A 19,686-nucleotide genomic window follows, 5' to 3' on the forward strand; every position below is an offset into this window, starting at 1 on the left:
CGAGTTCCTAACCCTTTTAAGATTATATTCCTAATCATGGGACTATTACATTTTACCCATGAAGTCCTTGAGTTGAGTAGTTCATGCCCATAATTCCGCATGAACCCCATAAGTCGAGTAGTTTGGAGATGAGAAGTATCTTTGAGTCCTTGAGTTGAGTAGTTCATGCCCATAATTCTGCATGAACCCTCTGAGTTGAGCATTCCTGAAACGAGTATTACCTATTAATTTCTTGAGTTCTGAGGTTTTGAGTCTCAAGTATTGAGTTCTAGTTATGGTTATTGAAAATCTTGAATTGAGTCGTTCACGTCCATAACTCGGCATGAACTTTATTTTGAGAAGTTTTTTACAATTTTTTCTAAAATTGTTTTAAGACTTGAGAACTTGAGTTGAGAAAGAGTAGAGTTGAGTTCATTTTTCAAAATGAATAAATGTTTCCACATTTAAAAGAGAAGGAAACTGAGATTTCCAAAAGAGTTTTGAGCAGTTTGAGTAACATCTCTTTTTAGAGAAAGGTTTTGACTAATGTTCTCAAACCACAGAAAGAGTTATGTTTTTAAAAATATGAGCTAGTTACATTTTTGGAGTAGTATTGAGCACTGATATGGGGACGAGTTTGAGTTCAGATAATTAAAGTCTCCATAAACCGTGTAGCCATCATGGGTAGAAAAGGGTCATACTTTTTAGATGATTCCTTAATGCTTTTAGCATAGACTAGTGGATCCACTTAGTAGTTAGGTTCTATACCCCGACAAGGTATAGGACGACCCTGGCAGCGTGAAGCAAAACGTTGTATCATCACATAACTCATAGTGATGGTTGTCGGTTAGAGAAACTCTCACATAGATATTTTTTATTCTTATATACATAGAGTTTACTTTGTATTTTCATATACAAGCATATTTTATCTTCTATCCTTGCATACAAACTGAGTTACTATTATATTTTTCAATACATTTAGTTGCTTTCTACTATTTTAAAAGCTTTTGATATATTGGATTTGTATTGTTTCTTTATATTGAGTTGAGTATCTAGAGTTGAGTACCCAGAGTCGAGTATCGTACTATTGAGTCAAGCCTTATTTCACTCAGTTGAATATCTTATCATTGAGTTGAGCCCTATTTTCTCTTAGTTGAATTGAACTATGTTTCTTTGAGTTGAGTTGAGAAGAGGTAAGTATGTTTCTATTCCACCAATTCAAGTTTATGTTTGTGCTTTAGAATTCCCCTTATATGCTCGTACATTCCAGGTACTGAGCCATTTGGCATGCATCATTTCATGATGCAGATACATGTATTCAGGATCATCAACAGGCGTTTTGTTGATACCACTTGTAGTTCCAGTTAGCTATGGTGAGCCTCCTTGCTTCCGAAGGATTTCAATTACTTTTCAATTGCGTCAGGATGTCGTGGGTCTTGTCCCGACTTCAATCTTTGTCATTTAGAGGCTTCATAGATAGACAATAGAGTTTGAGAAGTCTGTTTAATTTATTTTGTTAAATGTTTTAAAGACTTGAGTTGCCTATTTCTGGCGAGTTGAATATATTCTTTTATTCATAGTTAATCTTTTGAGTTAAAGATTTTGTAATTGAGTTCAATAAATTTTATCCAGTTTTAAGCTTTGTATGTTTGAGTTAGTCTTCCACTTGTAGTCAACAATGATGAAGGACCAAAAATGGTTCTCAAGTGCCAGCCACGTTCAGGGTGTAGACTCGACTCGTGACAAACTTAGTATCAGAGCACATAGTTCAAGTGTCCTAGGGTGTCTATGAAGTCATGTAAAGTAGGATCTTATTTATAGTTGTGAGGGCCCCACTTTTATAAATGAGGGACTACAGACATTTACGAAAAGTTTCCCTTCTTTTATACTCTTAGTCGTGCAATATATCTATGTCATTGAGATTTATTCATACTCATGCGTTTCTTAGATTCATTCGACTACCCCTTATACTACAGGTGGTTGAAAAGAAAAGTCTGTCCTTTATCGATGCGTTACTTTTAGCAAGAATCTTGAGGAAGTCATGAGATTCCGGAGGGGCTTGAGAGAAGCCTGTGAGTGAGTTAAGTGTTGAGTTAGAGGGGAATGAACTCATGTACATATGAATCGTGCGTTTGAGCTAAAAGTGAGTTGTACACTCTTCCCTAAACCTTATTCAGCTGAGACTTTTAAGAGGATGGTACGTTTAGAGCTTGGGTAATATTTTCACCCGAAAAGGTAGCATGAGTAATGAGATCATGAGCAGCAGTAGTGAAAGTGCCCATAGTTAGAAGAAAGTATGCAAAGGTATGGAGATAATGATGGGGCCGATTATGTTGTTATAGTCATGCACCCAACAAGTTGTTGATAAGGAGTTTTACCTTATGGGTAGACTAAAAAGTGAAGAGTTGTGAAGATTCTATCATAGGAGGTAGAGTGCGTTTTAGCTAGAAATGAGCTTGTGATGAAATGTCATTGTGTAGGTAATGACCAAGTGTTAGTGTCGAATAAAAGATTAAAAGTATTCATAAAGTGATCGATCTAATCTAGGCTTATGATTTGTTTGAGAGGGTTGTGATGTTCAAAATGTTATAGAACTGATCAAGTAATGAGGTATAACATAGTAGGTGAGCAATCATATTGATATTCGGGTTTAGTAATGAACATTAAGCTTGAATGTGAGATGAGTGTCATGATCCAAAGAATGGTAACATGAGGGTGATGATGTTAGTCTTGATATTTGATCTGGTAGACTTGACATAGAGTAGGTGAGGAATTGGGATGTTAGCTGCGATGAAGATGAGTTGTACCAGTTAGAGATCCTAACCTTTAGATAAGGGCAGTGAAGTGTGGCTAAGTCACAAGAGTAAAAAGAGCATTAAGAGGGCTACCGAGAAGGTATGTAATCAGAAGAGGTTAAGAGAAAAACCTTAGAAAGAAGTCTTAGTACCAGCTTATTGAGAGTTCGGTAGTCAAGAGATAAACTTCTCCCAAGTATTAGAGTAAAAGAGGATTTAGACCATTTAATGATAATGGAATAGGTCCATAGCTTTCAAGTGTCAACTTTAGAGCTAAGATGGAGATGACGAGATGAGAAATCAAGTCAAGTGTTAGAGAATAAGATAGTAATAAGTTCCAAAGAGTATGGGAGATGTCCTTTCGGAGGTCCTTTTAGTAATGAACTGATGTTAGAAAGAGGAGGTTGATGTTCTTATCGTGATAGTGACGGTGTGATAATTCCTTCTAAGGGTATAAAAGAGGAGGATGGGGTTTTACGATGAGAAATAGTTAAATGAGAGCCCTTAGTTGTAACTGAAGGAGTTGGTTAGTAGGAGTCCATGTAGTTGTTAGAGTACTAAGCTTGAATGTGGTGGTTTTAAACATTGGGCGGTTCTTGTTATGAGCGCAATGTGGTGGTATAGAGTAATAGTCTTGGGATATGATTCCCTATTGTAACACCCCAGAAATTTTTTGAGCTAAGACTTGAATTGTAGTGAGTAAGTTTTTACCAAGGAATTTAAAATTTTCTTAAGTGTTAAGGTCATTGGATGTAGCACCTTGAGTTCCAAAAAGAACTAAAGAGAGTTCATTCAAGTCATTCCTAAGTTTTTCTTAAGTTTTGGGTCAAATTCAAATGATCATAACTTTTAATACATGATGAGTTAGGAGACCCATCAAATATCAAATTAAAGTCATTCGAGTCCTCTTTCCAACGCCACTGAGTTTGCTAAATTTTGAGATCTGAGTAAAAAATTATGACTGATTTCCTAACGACACGCAAACCTAGCAGCAGCTTCGCGATGGCTCCGCGTTATGGAGCCAACACGAACCTCATTGCCTACTGAAAGATTATTCTGACTCCCAGCTCGTTGATTTATTTCTTAAAGAGTATTTTGGTCATAAAAACCCTTAGGAGGTCATTCAAATTACCCTAAACGAGTAGAAAAATTAGTTTTCATAAATCAAACCCTCTCATTCACTTCTAAAATTCTACGCGCAAAAAAATTCAAGAAACGCTAAGGTTAGGGTTCATCTTTCAAGATTTTCCTTCAAGTTGCTTCAAGAAGATGGTTCTTTCAGGTATGTAAGCTTTCATAGTATTGGGTTTGTTCGCCCTCATGCCAATCATGTTTATTTAATCCTTAAATTCATTTTTGAGATTGAATTAGTGAGTTCTTGAGAAGTTCTTGAGTTTTAGCCATTATTGAGGGTCTTTGAGTTCTTGAGGTGTGAGTTTTGGAAACGAGTTGAGTTCCTTGATTGATTTTTATATGGGTTTCATTGAAATCGTTCTGGGTTTGTGAATTTTTGTGAACTTGGTTGATAAAACTGCTATGGGTGCGAGTTAAGTCGAGTTTGGGAGAGGAAGAAAAGATCGATCAAATAATTGCTCCCATGCCTGCGTCGCGGAGGCGCTTAAGGTTTTCAGCATCCTGTCGGTCACCCCACTCTCTGCAATGCGGAGAGGATACAGAGTCCTCTGCCTCAAAAATATTTCAGCGACCAAAAATTTAATTTCATCTTCGCGTTGCACCAGTGTTCTTTAATTTGGGTCTTCGCCCGTTCTTGTGATCGACTATCTTAACCCTCCTAAATCATTGAGAGGTCCTACATTCCAAAGAAAGAATCAAGGTGCAAGATTTATACTCATACAACTTAACTGATTTTTTCTTCTTTTCTTTTGAGAAACAAAAGTTGATAGCACACAATTCCATTGTTTGCGATGTTTTGTATTTTTATCAAAGGTGGAATCAAGTTTTGGAACTTATAGATTTCTGAATTTTAAATAATAATTTATGCATTTTTTAACAATTTGAAAAGAAAAATCTAATACTAGTAATTCACATAAGATGTCTTCCCAAAATGTTACTAATTTATGTCAAGAGTTCAAATTATAGATCCACGCTAGTTATCTTATTATAGGGTTGAGTTAGCCCCAAACTATTTCTTTATAAGATATAGTTAATTCATAATTAAAATCAGATTCTTAATAAACTAGCCTTTGACGATTTCATATAAACATCCAATCAATCAGTGAAGCCATGAATCTGGTTAAGAATGTTGAAGATTTAATATATAACTAAATATAAAATTAATGTTTAATATTTAGTATATCTAGTGTAACATTTTAAAAAAAAATATTTAACTGTAATATTTTATGTTTACTTGTATATAATTTTACTTGTATTTTGTTTGAAATTTATCCTTTTGTTCTGCACGTATGGGCATTTTCGAAAAACCAGATGACAATTGCTAAAGAGCTAGAAAAACAAAGATCAGTCAAAACCAAGCAATTGCAAAAGGATGAAAATATTTATTTTAAAGCAGAAGAGTTTTGGTTGAATAAAAAAGGTTGTCCGATTGGAACGGTCCCTATTCGACGAATCACACGAGAACAACTCCAAAGCGCCAAAGATGCCTCCTTAAGCATGGCAAATGAATCCCATACTGAAAATATCATCGATGTAACTACTTCTTTAATTATTGAAATTTATTATTAATAGTCAACGAATTCAATTTCAAATAGTTATTCTAACTAATTTAATGTAATACTATACTTCAGTTCGCAGGAATTACCATACAGGCAACTCCAGAAATAAAAAGTTTTACAAGTATCTCAGCCACCGTTACTTTGAATAATCCACAACTAAAAGGACTTGGCCAATATAGTTCCGTAACAATATTTCTTCGAAGTGCAGATGAAGCACCAAATTTAGAGCAAATACACGCCGGATGGATTGTAAGTTTTTATTTCAAATCAATGATTTGAACCTATTAAGTATTTTTTGACGATACAATTTCTTAATGTCATGATTGTTTGGTTTAGGTACATCCAAAATTATACGGTGATGGACGTACTCGGTTATACTCCCATTGGACAGTAAGTATATTAGAAATTAATTGATATTTTTCTAAAAGAAATAATTCAAAAACATGTAGAGTAAGTAAATTTCATTTTTTTCTGAATTAAATAGATAGATGGCGGCCAGAAAACAGGATGTTGCAATAATATTTGTCCAGGATTTGTTCAACTTGACAGTGAAATACCAATAGATTATGCTTTCCCAAAAATCTCTAGGCCAATGTATGGTGACGTTGAATTGAAAATTCAGATCTACACGGATGAAGGTAATTGTAATACTTTGGATTATTAATATCAGCAAGTATATATATATATGTATGTAACTCTGGCGTTATTTTTGCAGACTATTATCTTTTCATACAGTCTATGTTTGTTATTGAATTTTGGCCGGAGACTATTTTCAATGAATTAAGAAATGGATCGCAGATAGTGCGATACGGAGGAAAGGCATATACACCAGCGGGTGAACCACATAGTCCACCCATGGGAAGTGAACGATCCACAAATCACTTGTCATATGCGTCAAGTCCTATATGGAGTGAGCGAAAATCAAGACGTTCAACCCAATATATCGTTGGTTGAAACTCATGATTCTAGATGTTACCATGAAGGAAGTGAGTATAATGCTTATGATGGTTACTGGGATTATAATTTTTTGTTTGTGGGTCCTGGTTTTTGCTGACTCCTTGTATTTTATTGATATACAAAATAAAGAAGCTACTATATTACTTCTTACATTTTTATGGTATTCTTCATTCAAATTAAATTTAATTTGTTAGTTTAGAGAGAACGAGAAAAGTTAAAGAGTTTAAAATCAACAAAATTCTTTTCTAATCGCAAGCCATAACCTATTTCCTTACCTAATGGGATTGCATAGCATGTTTGTTAAAATAAATTAAATGCATATAATCTTTGATTTAAATAGTGAGATTGCATAGCATGTTTGTTAAAATAATGGGAATAATTTAATGTCGCTAGTAAAAATCATATTTATCTCTCTCCGTATAAAAGCACTTACAAATAGAGGTCCACACAACGAATTAGGACATGAATACAAACTGGAGACATATACATCATTTAAGTTAACAAATTAGGAATATGAATAAAGAGTAATTTACAAAAAGAAAAATACTTATTTGAAACATTATTATAGTTTTTAAATGAATTAAATGCATAGAAATCCTTAATTTAAATAATGAGATTTTTAACATGTTTGTTAAAATAATTTAATGTCCCTTGTAAAGATTTTATTTATATCTCTCTATATATAAATCGGTTACAAATAAATACTCATGTTGCAAATTAGGACATTATAATTGATGACATATACATCATTAAGTTAATAAAATATGAGTATAAATAAAGAGGAATATACGAAAAAAATACTTGTGCAATGTATAGATTTGGAACATTATTTATAATATTTAAATGAATTAAATAAATATAGCTGTTAGATTTAAAAGATGAGATTGCATATGATATTTAAATAATTTAATTACTTTCAAAGACTGAACATTTGTCCTAGATTTAAATGATGAGATTACATAACATATTTGTTAAAATAATTTAATCACTTTCCAAGATTGGACATTTCTCTTCGATTTAAATGATGAGATTACATAACATATTTGTTAAAATAATTTTAATAACTTTCCAAAATCGAACTTAATCACCTTCCAAAATTGAACATTTCTTCTACAGTATATATATATATATATTAAATCACATTTCTTCCAAAATAAATTAAATGCATATATAATCTTTGATTTAAATAGTGAGGTTGCATAGCATGTTTGTTAAAATAATTTAATGTCGCTAGTAAAAATCACATTTATCTCTCTCTCCGTATAAAAAGCACTTACAAATAGAGGTCCACAAAACGAATTAGGATATGAATACAAATTGGAGACATATACATCATTTAAATTAACAAATTAGGAATATGAATAAAGAGTAATTTACAAAAAAAAAAAACTTATTTGAAACATTATTTATAGTTTTTAAATGCATATAAATCCTTAATTTAAATAATGAGATTTTTAACATGTTTGTTAAAATAATTTAATGTCCCTAGTAAAGATATTATTTATCTCTCTGTATAAAAATCGGTTACAAATAAATACTCATTTTACAAATTAGGACATTAGAATTGATGACATATACATCATTAAGTTGATAAAATATGAGTATGAATAAAGAGGAATATTGTACCAAAAAAAATATTTGTGCAATGTATAAATTTGGAAATAAGAATAATGCTCGAGATGGTTACTGGGATTATAATTTTGTGTGGGGGGTGCTGGTAATTGCACAGATTATCCAAAATTAAGAAAAATAGCATATTAATTTATTTGTTCTTGCAATTTCATGGTTTCCTTAATCAGCGTAATTAATTTACAGTTGCAATTTATTTTGTGTGATTCAATACTTGTTATTGAAAACATATTATTTAGGAGAATGGACAATTATGTAATTAAATCACTTTTAAAAAAAAGGAGAACGCTCAAACATGCATGTCATTAAACTTTGAGAAAAAACTTATTTATGTCATCCGTTAATATTTTGGCTCAATATGTGATTTCAGTTAACAAAATAATGACATGAATTAGCCTTTTCTCAAACAAAAATGACATAGATAAGCCAAACTTTTAACAGATGACATAAGTAAATCTTTTTTCAAAATTCGATAACATATTCGAGCCTTTTTTCAAATTTTTAAATTTTATTTTACCCATTGACACATTCCATCAATTTTGCAATGGATAATTTTGCCATAAAAAATATTGTCAGTCGAAATTAATCTTTGTGGTGATAATTGGAAGCATAAATACGTCTCTAACTAATGCCATAACGTTTATACAAGTCGAAATGTGTTCCTATCGTTTCATACTCATTTTATGGACGAAAATTTCAAGAAATATTATATGCAACAATTTTTTTTTAATAATTATATATGTGTTTAAGTATACCGGCTAGAATAAAGTAAAAGTGAACCGATCGACTATTTGTGTAATGATCAAACATTTGAAGTTATTGCTTTAAATCAATTTTATCTACTTATGTAGCTCACATATTATTTAAACATTATCGAACTTTTTTCGCAAAATTAGTAAATTTATCTATCACATAAAGTGTGGCGCAATGAATAAGATTTTTTTTAATCCTAAAAAAGAGAATTTTCTGCAGTTTGAACTTAGATAAAAAATTAAATTGAAGTTAATTTTGCTTTTCTAAATTAGAAAGTTAACTAGGTACATACGTTAGTAGTATGAACAAAAGCAATGGGTTAATAGAGCTATATATTCCTCCTTGCAGGTTAATTAAAACTTTAATTTGTTGTAATTTTACTTTCAAATCCAACTTCTAATTATCAGTTCATTTTATTGGAATTGGATGATCAATATGATAATTAGTCAATTGAGTTGATAGTTAGTTAGCTAATTATACCGTATTGTATTTCGTCAAGTTAGTTAGGCAGTCACATCAAGTTGGTTAGTTAGTTAGATTCAGTTATATTCTAGAAGCTTCCTAGTTGTGCATATATAGCATTGTATTCATGCCTTCATTTCTTAGTTGCATTGAATGAAGATTTCACTTCGTTAATTCTAACAAATCTTCCAGATTATTTTTCAATATGGTATCAGAGCTGTGAATTGAGATTCAATTCAACTGCAGTTCTTCTTTTCCGCCATTGAAGATCCTTTGTGGAAGCAGAGGACGAGATGACTACTGGAGAATTAGATGCGACTGGAAATGCGACCGTGATGCAAGCAGATACGCTTGATTCCATTGAGAAGAAAGGAAATCACCCATTGTATCTTCATCCATCTGATACTCCTGCGACTATACTGACCACAGTACAACTCACTGGTACAAAGAACTATTCTCTTTGGAGCAGATCTATGCTCATCAATCTTCGTGCAAAAAGTAAATTGGGTTTTGTGTTGGGAACATGTAAAAGGAGTGATTACAAGATGGAATTGGAGGAACAATGGGAGAAGTGCAATTGTTTTGTACTAGCATGGATCATGAACACTGTTTCGAAAGAATTGCTAAGTGGAATTGTATACGCTGATGATGCAGCTGAGGTGTGGAGGGATCTCAAGGATCGATTCAACAAGGTTGATGGATCTAGGATCTACCAGTTGCATAGAGAGATCTGTACAATACATCAAGGTAACTTGACTGTTTCTGGATATTATACGAAAATGAGACTGTTATGGGATGAATTTGATGCTTCTATGCCCCCACCATCATGTGACTGTGATAAATCGAGAAGCTACATAGATCATTTGGCTTACCTGAGGTTATTTGCATTTTTGATGGGACTGAGTGAAGTTTTTTGTCAAGCGAGAAGTCAGATTCTAATGATGAGCCCATTGCCTAATGTTAATAAGGCATATGCCATGATAATGGCAGATGAAAGCCAAAGGGCTACTGCAGGCACTCACTCTAGAAAGGACATGCTGGAATCAACAGCACTATATGCAGGGAAGGGACAACATATTAAGAGGAATGTGAGATTTCCTCAAACAAAGAAGAAGAATTGGGATCAAATCTGTGATTACTGTAAATTGCATGGGCATGTTAAGCTTGATTGTTTCAAGTTAAATGGTTACCCTCTTGATTGGAAATTCAAAAAGAAGCCACCACTTGAAAGGCCTGGATCTGGATATGATCAAGGTATGACAGGACAAATGCAGGGAATGCAAAACACTGTTAGGCAATATCAGGGAGCAGCAAATCAAGTACGAGTTGATCCAGTACGAGATGGTTTTGCTCCACTACATAAACCTGCAGTTTCTCAGTCACAGGGATCACAAGAGGCACCATCTATAGCAGCTCAACACACTTATACTCCACGACAATACCAAAGGCTCTTACACATGCTGGATAAGGAAGAGGCAACATCTTCAGGAGTCAATAGTGCAAACATGGCAGGTATAACTGGTCCTATCACTAAAGCATTATTTACTGGTGTAGATAAGGACAGTTGGATAGTGAATTCAGGGGCTACTTGTCACATGACTTCTAAGCTAAATAGATTAAGTTCTATTTCCAATGACATGAGTGGTATGGATAGGAGAGTGCACTTGCCTAATGGAGAGACCACTTCAGTCACACACATTGGAAATTATACAACACATGCTGGTGATACATTAGAAAATGTATTGGTGGTTCCTGCTTTCAAATTTGATTTGCTCTCAGTAGCACAGTTGACCAGGCAAATGAATTGTTCAGTTAATTTTTTGCCTGAGTTTGTTGTCTTTCAGGACCTCTCAAATGGGAAGGTGAAGGGGATTGGTAGGGAACTAGATGGGCTATACTACTTTCCCAGTCAACCACCACATGAAGGAGGCAAGAATGATGAGACATTATTGATGACACAGAGTGAAGTGTTGATGAATAAAATGTTGTGGCATAACAGAATGGGCCATCATTCAGCTAAGGTGCTAAGTCAATTACCTCTGTCATTTAGTGATACAGATGACATTTGCAAAGATTGTCCAGTTTGCCCACTTGCAAAGCAGACTAGATTACCTTTTCCTTTGAGTTTGTCTAAAACTAGTAGTGTTTTTGAGTTGATACATTTGGATGTTTGGGACCATATAAAGTTGTTACTCATAATGGATATAGATTTTTCTTGACTATTGTTGATGACAAATCCAGAATGACTTGGATATATTTGTTAAGATTGAAAAGTGATATGTTTTCAATTTTGCAATCTTTTATTATCCTTGTCAAGACACAATTCAATGCAACTGTTAAGAGGTTGAGATATGATAATGGAGCTGAATTCTTCAACAATGACTGCAATGCACTACTCAGTTCTCATGGTATTGTTCATGAAAGCAGTTGTTCCTATACTTCACAACAAAATAGGGTGGCTGAACGTAAGCATAGACATGTACTTGAGGTGGCAAGGGCTCTTAGATTTCATGGCCATATTCCTATTAAGTTCTGGGGAGAATGTGTTCTTGCAGCTGTGTACTTAATTAATAGATTGCCTACACCAGTTTTGGGAGGAAAGACACCATATGAAGTGTTTCACAAGGTCAATGCCAAACTTGATCACTTGAGAACACTAGGATGTTTGGGTTATGTTACTAGATTGCCTAGAGGTGACAAGTTTTCTCCAAGAGTAGATGCTTGTGTGTTTTTGGGGCACTCAGTCACTCAAAAAGGGTATGTCATGTACAGTTTGAGTCAGAAGAAAATGATAATCAGCAGGGATGTGGTTTTTAAGGAGCACATATTTCCTTTTAAAACTATGGTTACCAAAGAGCTTCCATTATTTCCAAAGATTGATCTGTATCACAATGATGATTTCGAAGATATTGTGATACCTCAAATACATGAATCACTTCATGAGGAGGTATTTCCTAAGATTGACATGCATGGTGATGATCTGCATGCAACATAACCTGAAGTAACTGTTGAGCTTGGTCAACATGGTCCTGGTGATGGGAATGATTTGGCTCATGTCCCAGCTAATGTTCATACAAGAACTAGACAGTCTGTTAGAACCTCTAATCCACCAATCTGGATGAAAGATTATGTGACTCAACTATCGGACACAACTCATCCTTATTCACTAGGAAGGTATCTCTCATATCAGGATATTTCTCCTAGTTATGCATCTTACTTATTTAAGTTCTCTACAGAAGTTGAGCCTAAGAATTATGAAGAGGCTATCAAGGACAAGAGATGGATAGAGGCAATGAAGTTGGAAATCAAAGCTTTGGAGGACAATGGTACCTGGAAGTTAGTAAGTTTACCAACAGGGAAGTCTACCATAGGTTGTAAGTGGGTGTTCAAAATAAAATACCAAGCTGATGGGGAAATAGACAGATTTAAAGCAAGATTAGTTGCAAAAGGGTACAATCAAACTGAGGGTATAGATTACCAAGAGACTTTTTCACTAGTGGTGAAAATGGTTACTATTAGGACAATAATATCATTGGCTGCTGCTGAGCACTGAATGGTTTACCAAATGGATGTATTCAATGCATTTTTACAAGGGGATCTATTTGAAGAAGTGTACATGGAGTTGCCTAAGGAGTTCAAATTAGAAGGAGAAAACATGGTGTGTAAGTTGGTTAAGTCTCTTTATGGACTTAAACAGGCATCAAGACAGTGGAATGCAAAATTGACTACTGCCTTATACAATTCAGGATATATTCAGAGCCATTTGGACTACTCATTGTTTACCAAGAAGAGAGGTAAGAGGATAGTGATTATACTAGTATATGTAGATGATTTACTTATCACAGGAAATGATGCCACTCTGATAGAAGAAACAAAACATGTACTGCACAGTAATTTCAAGATCAAAGATTTGAGGGAACTCAAATACTTCCTAGGAATTGAGTTTCTTAGGTCTAACCAAGGGATAGTGATGAACCAAAGAAAGTATGCCCTGGAGCTAATCTCAGAAGTTGGTCTAGCTGGTGCTAAAACAGCTCCAACACCATTGGAATGCAACATGAAATTGACCAGTGTGGAGTTTGATGAAGGAACCAATAACAGTGATGCCTTGTTTACAGATGTTACACAATACCAAAGGCTTGTAGGAAAGTTATTATATCTAACAAACACAAGGTTGGATATAGCTTTTGCAGTACAGTCCCTAAGTCAATTCATGCAGCAACCAAAAATTTCACACTGGGACGCAGCACTAAAGGTGATAAGATATATTAAGGGAGAACCTAGCAAGGGATTGTTGATGAGTGCAGACAAGAAATTTTCCCTCACAGGGTTTTGTGATGCAGATTGGGCTGCTTGTCCAAACACCAGGAGATCTGTCACTGGGTTTCTTTTGAAGTTTGGTGATTCTTTGATCTCTTGGAAATCAAAGAAACAAAACACAGTGTCAAGATCTTCAGCAGAGGCAGAGTATAGAAGTTTAGCTACTTTAACAGCTGAGTAGTTTGGGTCACAAATTTATTTCAAGAATTGGGTGTGAAATTGATTGGACCAGCCAACATTCATTGTGACAGCAAGGCTACCATACAAATTGCAGTTAATCCAGTATTTCATGAACGTACTAAACACATCGAGATAGACTGTCACTTCATCAGAGAAAGAATACAAAAGGGGTTGATCAAAACTTCATACATTCATACCAAGGACCAACAAGCAGATTTATTGACAAAGGCTCTAGGAAGAGTGCAACATGACATTCTAATTGACAAGCTCGAATTTCTGAATCTGTTCAATACATCCAGCTTGAGGGGGAGTATTGGAATTGGATGATCAATATGATAATTAGTCAATTGAGTTGATAGTTAGTTAGCTAATTATTTTGTATTGTATTTCGTCAAGTTAGTTAGGCAGTCACATCAAGTTGGTTAGTTAGTTAGATTCAGTTATATTCTAGAAGCTTCCTAGTTGTGAATATATAGCATTGTATTCATGCCTTCATTTCTTAGTTGCATTGAATGAAGATTTCACTTCGTTAATTCTAACAAATCTTCCAGATTATTTTTCAATACATTTTACTATCCCATTCTCCGTATATATATTTTCTCCCAATTTCATTTTAACTCCTAAGACGAAAAAATTATGAGGTACGAAAAACAAGTGAAATTAATAAACAACAGCTTGCGCCTATTCATATTTATCGCGGTTCAGTTTGTTATGTCTACACAAAATAATGTTTCTCATTTTGTTGTAAGTTTCCATCTTCATTTTCTTGCAAGTAATTATTAAAATTCTTGTCTTTGTTACGTACTAATCAATTTTATCTTGCATTGCATTTATACATGACCAGATTGAAGAAGTTACTTTTGAAAGACTCTGTGAATCTAAGAAAATTCTCACAGTCAACCAACAATTCTCCGGGCCAACTATATATGTTGGGGCCGGAGAAACTTTGGTCATGGACGTAGAAAACAAGGGAAATGACAACATTACTATGTATTGGTACACATTTATATTTTATATCAATTTCATCAAAGGAAAATTGAATTTCAACAAATGAAATCTATTTTCATTAATTTACTGTAGAAGATATACCAAGCAACAAAGATCAGAATTGAACTATAAATCCCCACATATATTACGGTCAACCAAATTATTTGACAATAAATTTTTTAAGGATAATTCTGAATTTTGATTGCAAAATGATGTTCAAACGATCCATGACACATTGTTACCTCAGTAATATTCACTCTCCTCACATTAAAAAATATGTTAATAAAATTTTGCTTTAACTTGGTGTCTATTTGTTCCAAAAGTTGTAGGCGTGGGGGAAGATATATACTTGGGATCAAAAACAAATTACAAATGGCTAATTCAACCGGGCTCAATTGTACGTCAAAACCTAACATTATTATCTCATGACGAGGAATGGACATTGTGGTGGCATGCCATTAGTGTTTGGCAAAGCGCCACAGTTCATGGAGCTATTGTGGTCTATTCCGAGCCTGGAAGTATAGTAGTTGTCCCGATCCTCATGCTAATATTCTGGTTATTTTTGGTAACTACGTATAGATATTATTAGTTATCAAACAAGCACGTTATAATTCCATAAAATTAATTATATTTTTGTTAATTTGATTCATAGGTGAATGGTGGAAGAAGGATCTAAAAGAGGTTGTACTTGAATATGTTGATCAATTTGGCAGCAAAATTATGAATTCTGACGCTTTCACCATAAATGGTCAGCTCGGACAATTTTAATGAGATAGGAGTCACTTGATCATGTATGTAAAATTAGTTAAAAGGTAGTTACGGAATTAGGCAATTAGTTAGTCAGTTAGAAAGAATAAAACAATGTATATAAATCAAGGTTTCATTGTAATTAGTTGGTTAACAAAAACTCTTCTTCTTTCTGAAATATATCTTCTCTCTTCTCTTCTCTCTAATACATCTGTAAGAATCCATTAATGGTGTGGTTGATTTGAGCAATTGCATGTATTTTAACATGGTATCAAAGCTAAACACCCACGTTTGTGAGGTTTATTGAAGCTGATTTGGTCAATTTCGAGCTTAGCTGAGTTTCGTCAATGGTGAATGCTAAGTTCGATCACAATCATGCTTTTTTTTACATCCTTCCGACACCACTGGTACTTCCATTATTCCGATGCAACTAGCAGGATCCGATAATTACTCTATTTGGAGCAGGGCTATGCGAATTCAATTGCTTGGGAAGAACAAGCTTGGAATTGTCGATGGTAGCTGGAAAAAAGAGGATTTCGGTGCAGCGTTAAGTCATCAATGAGAGAGGTGTAACGCAATTGTTCAGGGTTGGATCATGAGTTCTGTTACTCAGGATTTGCATACTGGTATAGTCTATGCAACTAGTGCACGAGCAGTTTAGGAAGATCTCCGGGAGCGTTTTGATAAGGTAAATGCTTCGCGGATCTATCAATTGCATAAGGCAATTGCTACTACAGTTCAAGGTACTGATTCAATTCCTAGTTATTTCTCTAAACTGCGAAATTTGTGGGATGAATTTGCTAGTATAGTGCCTCCATCTTGTCAGTGCCCTAATTCTAAGGAATTTTCTTTACATTTGGAGAGGCAAAAACTGATGCAGTTTCTAATGGGGATAAATGAGAATTATGATCAGTCACGTAGTCAAATTTTAATGGTTGAACCTACACCTACTATTAACAAAGCATATGCCATGCTTGTTGAGAGGGAGAGTCGGAGATCGATTGCATCATTTTCACTTAATTATGAGGGTACGAATTTGGCTGCTCTCATGGCAGGAAAGGGTACACACAGTGATTTCGGTGCACAAGTTTCTGGGAAGACCATGCCTCCTCGTTATAACAAGGGTTCTCCATCCCCACAGTCTTCACAGTATTACAGTAAAGGAAAGAAAAATTGGGATCTGAAATGTGATTACTATAAAATACAGGGTCATGTCGAAGATAATTGTTTTAGACTTCATGGTTACCCACCTAACTGGAAATTCAAGAAGAAGGGATGTGGCAATAATGCCTATAATGTGCAGACTGATAATTCACCCTCTACGAGCTCAGGTTTGAGAGACAAAACCATGGATCAACTAGTTCCCAAAGATCTACCACGGGCACCTCAGATGACTGTTGATCAGCATGGTCAAGTAATGCAGATGTTTGATGGTAATATTTCTACTGCTCATGTAATGGCAAACATGGCAGGTATGGTCCATACTCCTATGTCTAAAATTGCAAATTTGAGATGGATAATTGATAGTGGTGCAACTAACCACATGATCTCTAGTTTAGATGTATTACATGATGTACAACCTGTTAAGAATACACAAAATAGGAAAGTACATTTGCCTAACGGAGAGAATACTTTGGTAACTCATACTGGGAGCTGTAAGTTTGCAGACACAGGAGAATTGCAGGATGTTTTGTTTGTGCCAGATTTTCACCATAATCTTTTATCTATATCAAAAGTTACAAAAGAACTCAATTGCTTTGTTTTATTCTATCCTGGATTTTGTCTATTCCAGGACCTTTCCAGTGGGAAACTGAAGGGGATTGGTAAGGAAGATGATGGGCTGTACTATCTGGTTCATTCACAGAAACCTTCTATTGTTCAGAGTTTTGTTGCACATGATGACAGAAATGAGATTTTGCTGTGGCATAGAAGACTTGCCCATGCTTCAATAGGATCTATGAAAGACTTGTTAGGCTATAATGTTAATGATTGTAAAATGGCTTTGAACAATTGTGAAATATGTCCTCTAGCTAGGCACACTAGACTGCCTTTCCCTAGTAGTAACACTAGGTCTTCTGAAGTGTTTGCTTTATTGCATATAGATGTATGGGGTCCTTATAATACTCCAACATTTGATGGAAATAAATTTTTCCTTACTATTGTTGATGATTTTTCCAGAACTGTATGGGTTTTCTTGTTAAAGTTCAAGAGTGATGTCTTAATGACTCTTAAACACTTCTTCACAATGGTTGTCACTCAGTTTAAGACCAATGTTAAAGGTGTTAGGATAGACAATGGTGGTGAATTTGTGAATGGTTCTCTACAAGATTTGTTTAAAGAATTGGGTATAATTCATTATAGAACATGTGCTCACACCCCTCAACAAAATGGGGTGGCTGAAAGGAAGCACAAACATCTTCTTGAAGTTGCTAGGGCTTTAAGGTTTCAAGGCCATCTTCCTATCAAGTTCTGGGGCCATTGTGATCTTACAACAGCTTATATCATTAACCGACTTCCTTCTCAGACTTTAAATGGGAGGTCTTTTTTGGAAAGAAACCATGCCTTACTCATCTCAGAACACTTGGCTGCTTATGTTTTGCAAGTACATTGCCTAGGACTGATAAGTTTGCCCCTAGAGCAGTTAAGTCAATGTTTATGGGTTATTCTTCTGTCACCAAGGGTTACATTTGTTTTGATCTTGCACAACAAAAGTTCTTTGTGAATAGAGATGTCATTTTTCATGAAGATCATTATCCTTTTCTACATTTATCTCACGCTGCTGCTGATCCTATTTCACATATATCTTCTTCTTTTCCTGAGTCATTTCTACTCAATGATTTTCTTTCTAACCATTCTGATCCTATTCCTGACTTTTTACCTTCATCTCCTCCTACCTTAGATCCTCCAATTGATCCTGTGCCTACTCTACCTATTGTCCCTCCTATTTCTCCTACCTCTTCCATTCCTCAACTTAGGAGGTTTGCTAGGATTTCTAAGCAACCTCTTTGGTTATCTGAATATGTTTCTAAACCTTCAGCTAGTACAGTTCTATATCCTCTTACAACTTCTATATCCTACAACAATTTGTCCTCTTCCTACAAGAAATATTTGCAAGTTTTTTCTGCTGTAGTTGAACCATCTTCCTATAAGGAAGCAATGTTAGATCCTAGATGGTTGGAAGCCATACAGGCTGAACTGCAGGCTCTACAAGATAACCACACTTGGGATTTGGTTCCACTTCCAAAAGGCAAGGTTCCTATTGGGTGTAGATGGGTCTATAAGGTGAAATTGAAAGCTGATGGTGATGTTGAGAGGTTTAAAGCTAGGTTGGTTGCTAAGGGTTACACTCAAAGAGAAGGTCTGGATTTTCATGAGACATTCTCTCCAGTGGTTAAGATAGCCACTGTACGGACTGTTCTTTCCTTGGTTGCTCAGTGTAACTGGTCTGTGCATCATCTGGATGTTTACAATGCCTTTTTACAAGGTGATCTTTATGATGAAGTTTATATGCAGTTGCTTGAGGGTTTTACAAGTCAGGGGGAGTCTAGACTTGTATGTAGACTTGTCAAATCCCTCTATGGACTCAAACAAGCAAACAAACAATGGAATTTAAAGTTAAGTGAAGCACTATTGGGGTCTGGTTTTATTCAGAGTAGCTTAGACCATTCATTATATATTAAAATGACATGTTCAGATATGGTGGTAATTCTTGTCTATGTTGATGATATGTTAGTTACTGGAAACAGTCTGACACTTATAGAACATACAAAAGCAACTTTGCAGAAAGCTTTCAAGATCAAAGATTTTGGAGAATTGAAATTTTTCCTTGGTATGGAATTTAGTAGATCAGCCAAAGGTATCTTGATGAATCAGAGGAAGTATGCTTTAGAAATTATTTCAGATTTGGGTTTAGGAGGTGCCAAGCCAGCTTGGACTCCACTTGAAGTTAATATGCAGTTGACAACTCCAGAATTGGATTGCATTACTGTTAAATTAGATGATGAGCCTTTTGCAGATAGAGAGCAGTACCAAAGATTGGTAGGGAAAATGTTGTATTTGACCATGAATAGGTGTTGAGTCTAAGATTTCTACTCATTTAGGGCTTTATTTTCAGAGTTTTATTGTCCTCAATGCCTAATTTATGCTCTAAACTGATATTAAAGTGTTGATTTGCAGCAATGAAG

General features: G+C 34.8%; 2 protein-coding genes across 2 annotated transcripts; both read left to right on the forward strand.

The window, feature by feature from the left end:
- The first annotated feature begins 9,561 nt into the window (after window positions 1–9,561).
- On the forward strand, window positions 9,562–11,487 carry LOC107062576 (uncharacterized). Its single transcript, XM_015313371.1, has one exon. It carries the CDS (start codon window positions 9,562–9,564, stop codon window positions 11,485–11,487), a length of 1,926 nt encoding a protein of 641 aa, XP_015168857.1.
- Window positions 11,488–12,833: 1,346 nt separating this feature from the next.
- Window positions 12,834–13,769, forward strand: LOC107062577 (uncharacterized mitochondrial protein AtMg00810-like). Its single transcript, XM_015313372.1, has one exon. It carries the CDS (start codon window positions 12,834–12,836, stop codon window positions 13,767–13,769), a length of 936 nt encoding a protein of 311 aa, XP_015168858.1.
- Window positions 13,770–19,686: the final 5,917 nt, after the last annotated feature.

This window comes from Solanum tuberosum, unplaced genomic scaffold (assembly GCF_000226075.1).
Source record: "Solanum tuberosum cultivar DM 1-3 516 R44 unplaced genomic scaffold, SolTub_3.0 scf00234, whole genome shotgun sequence".
NCBI lineage: Eukaryota > Viridiplantae > Streptophyta > Magnoliopsida > Solanales > Solanaceae > Solanum > Solanum tuberosum.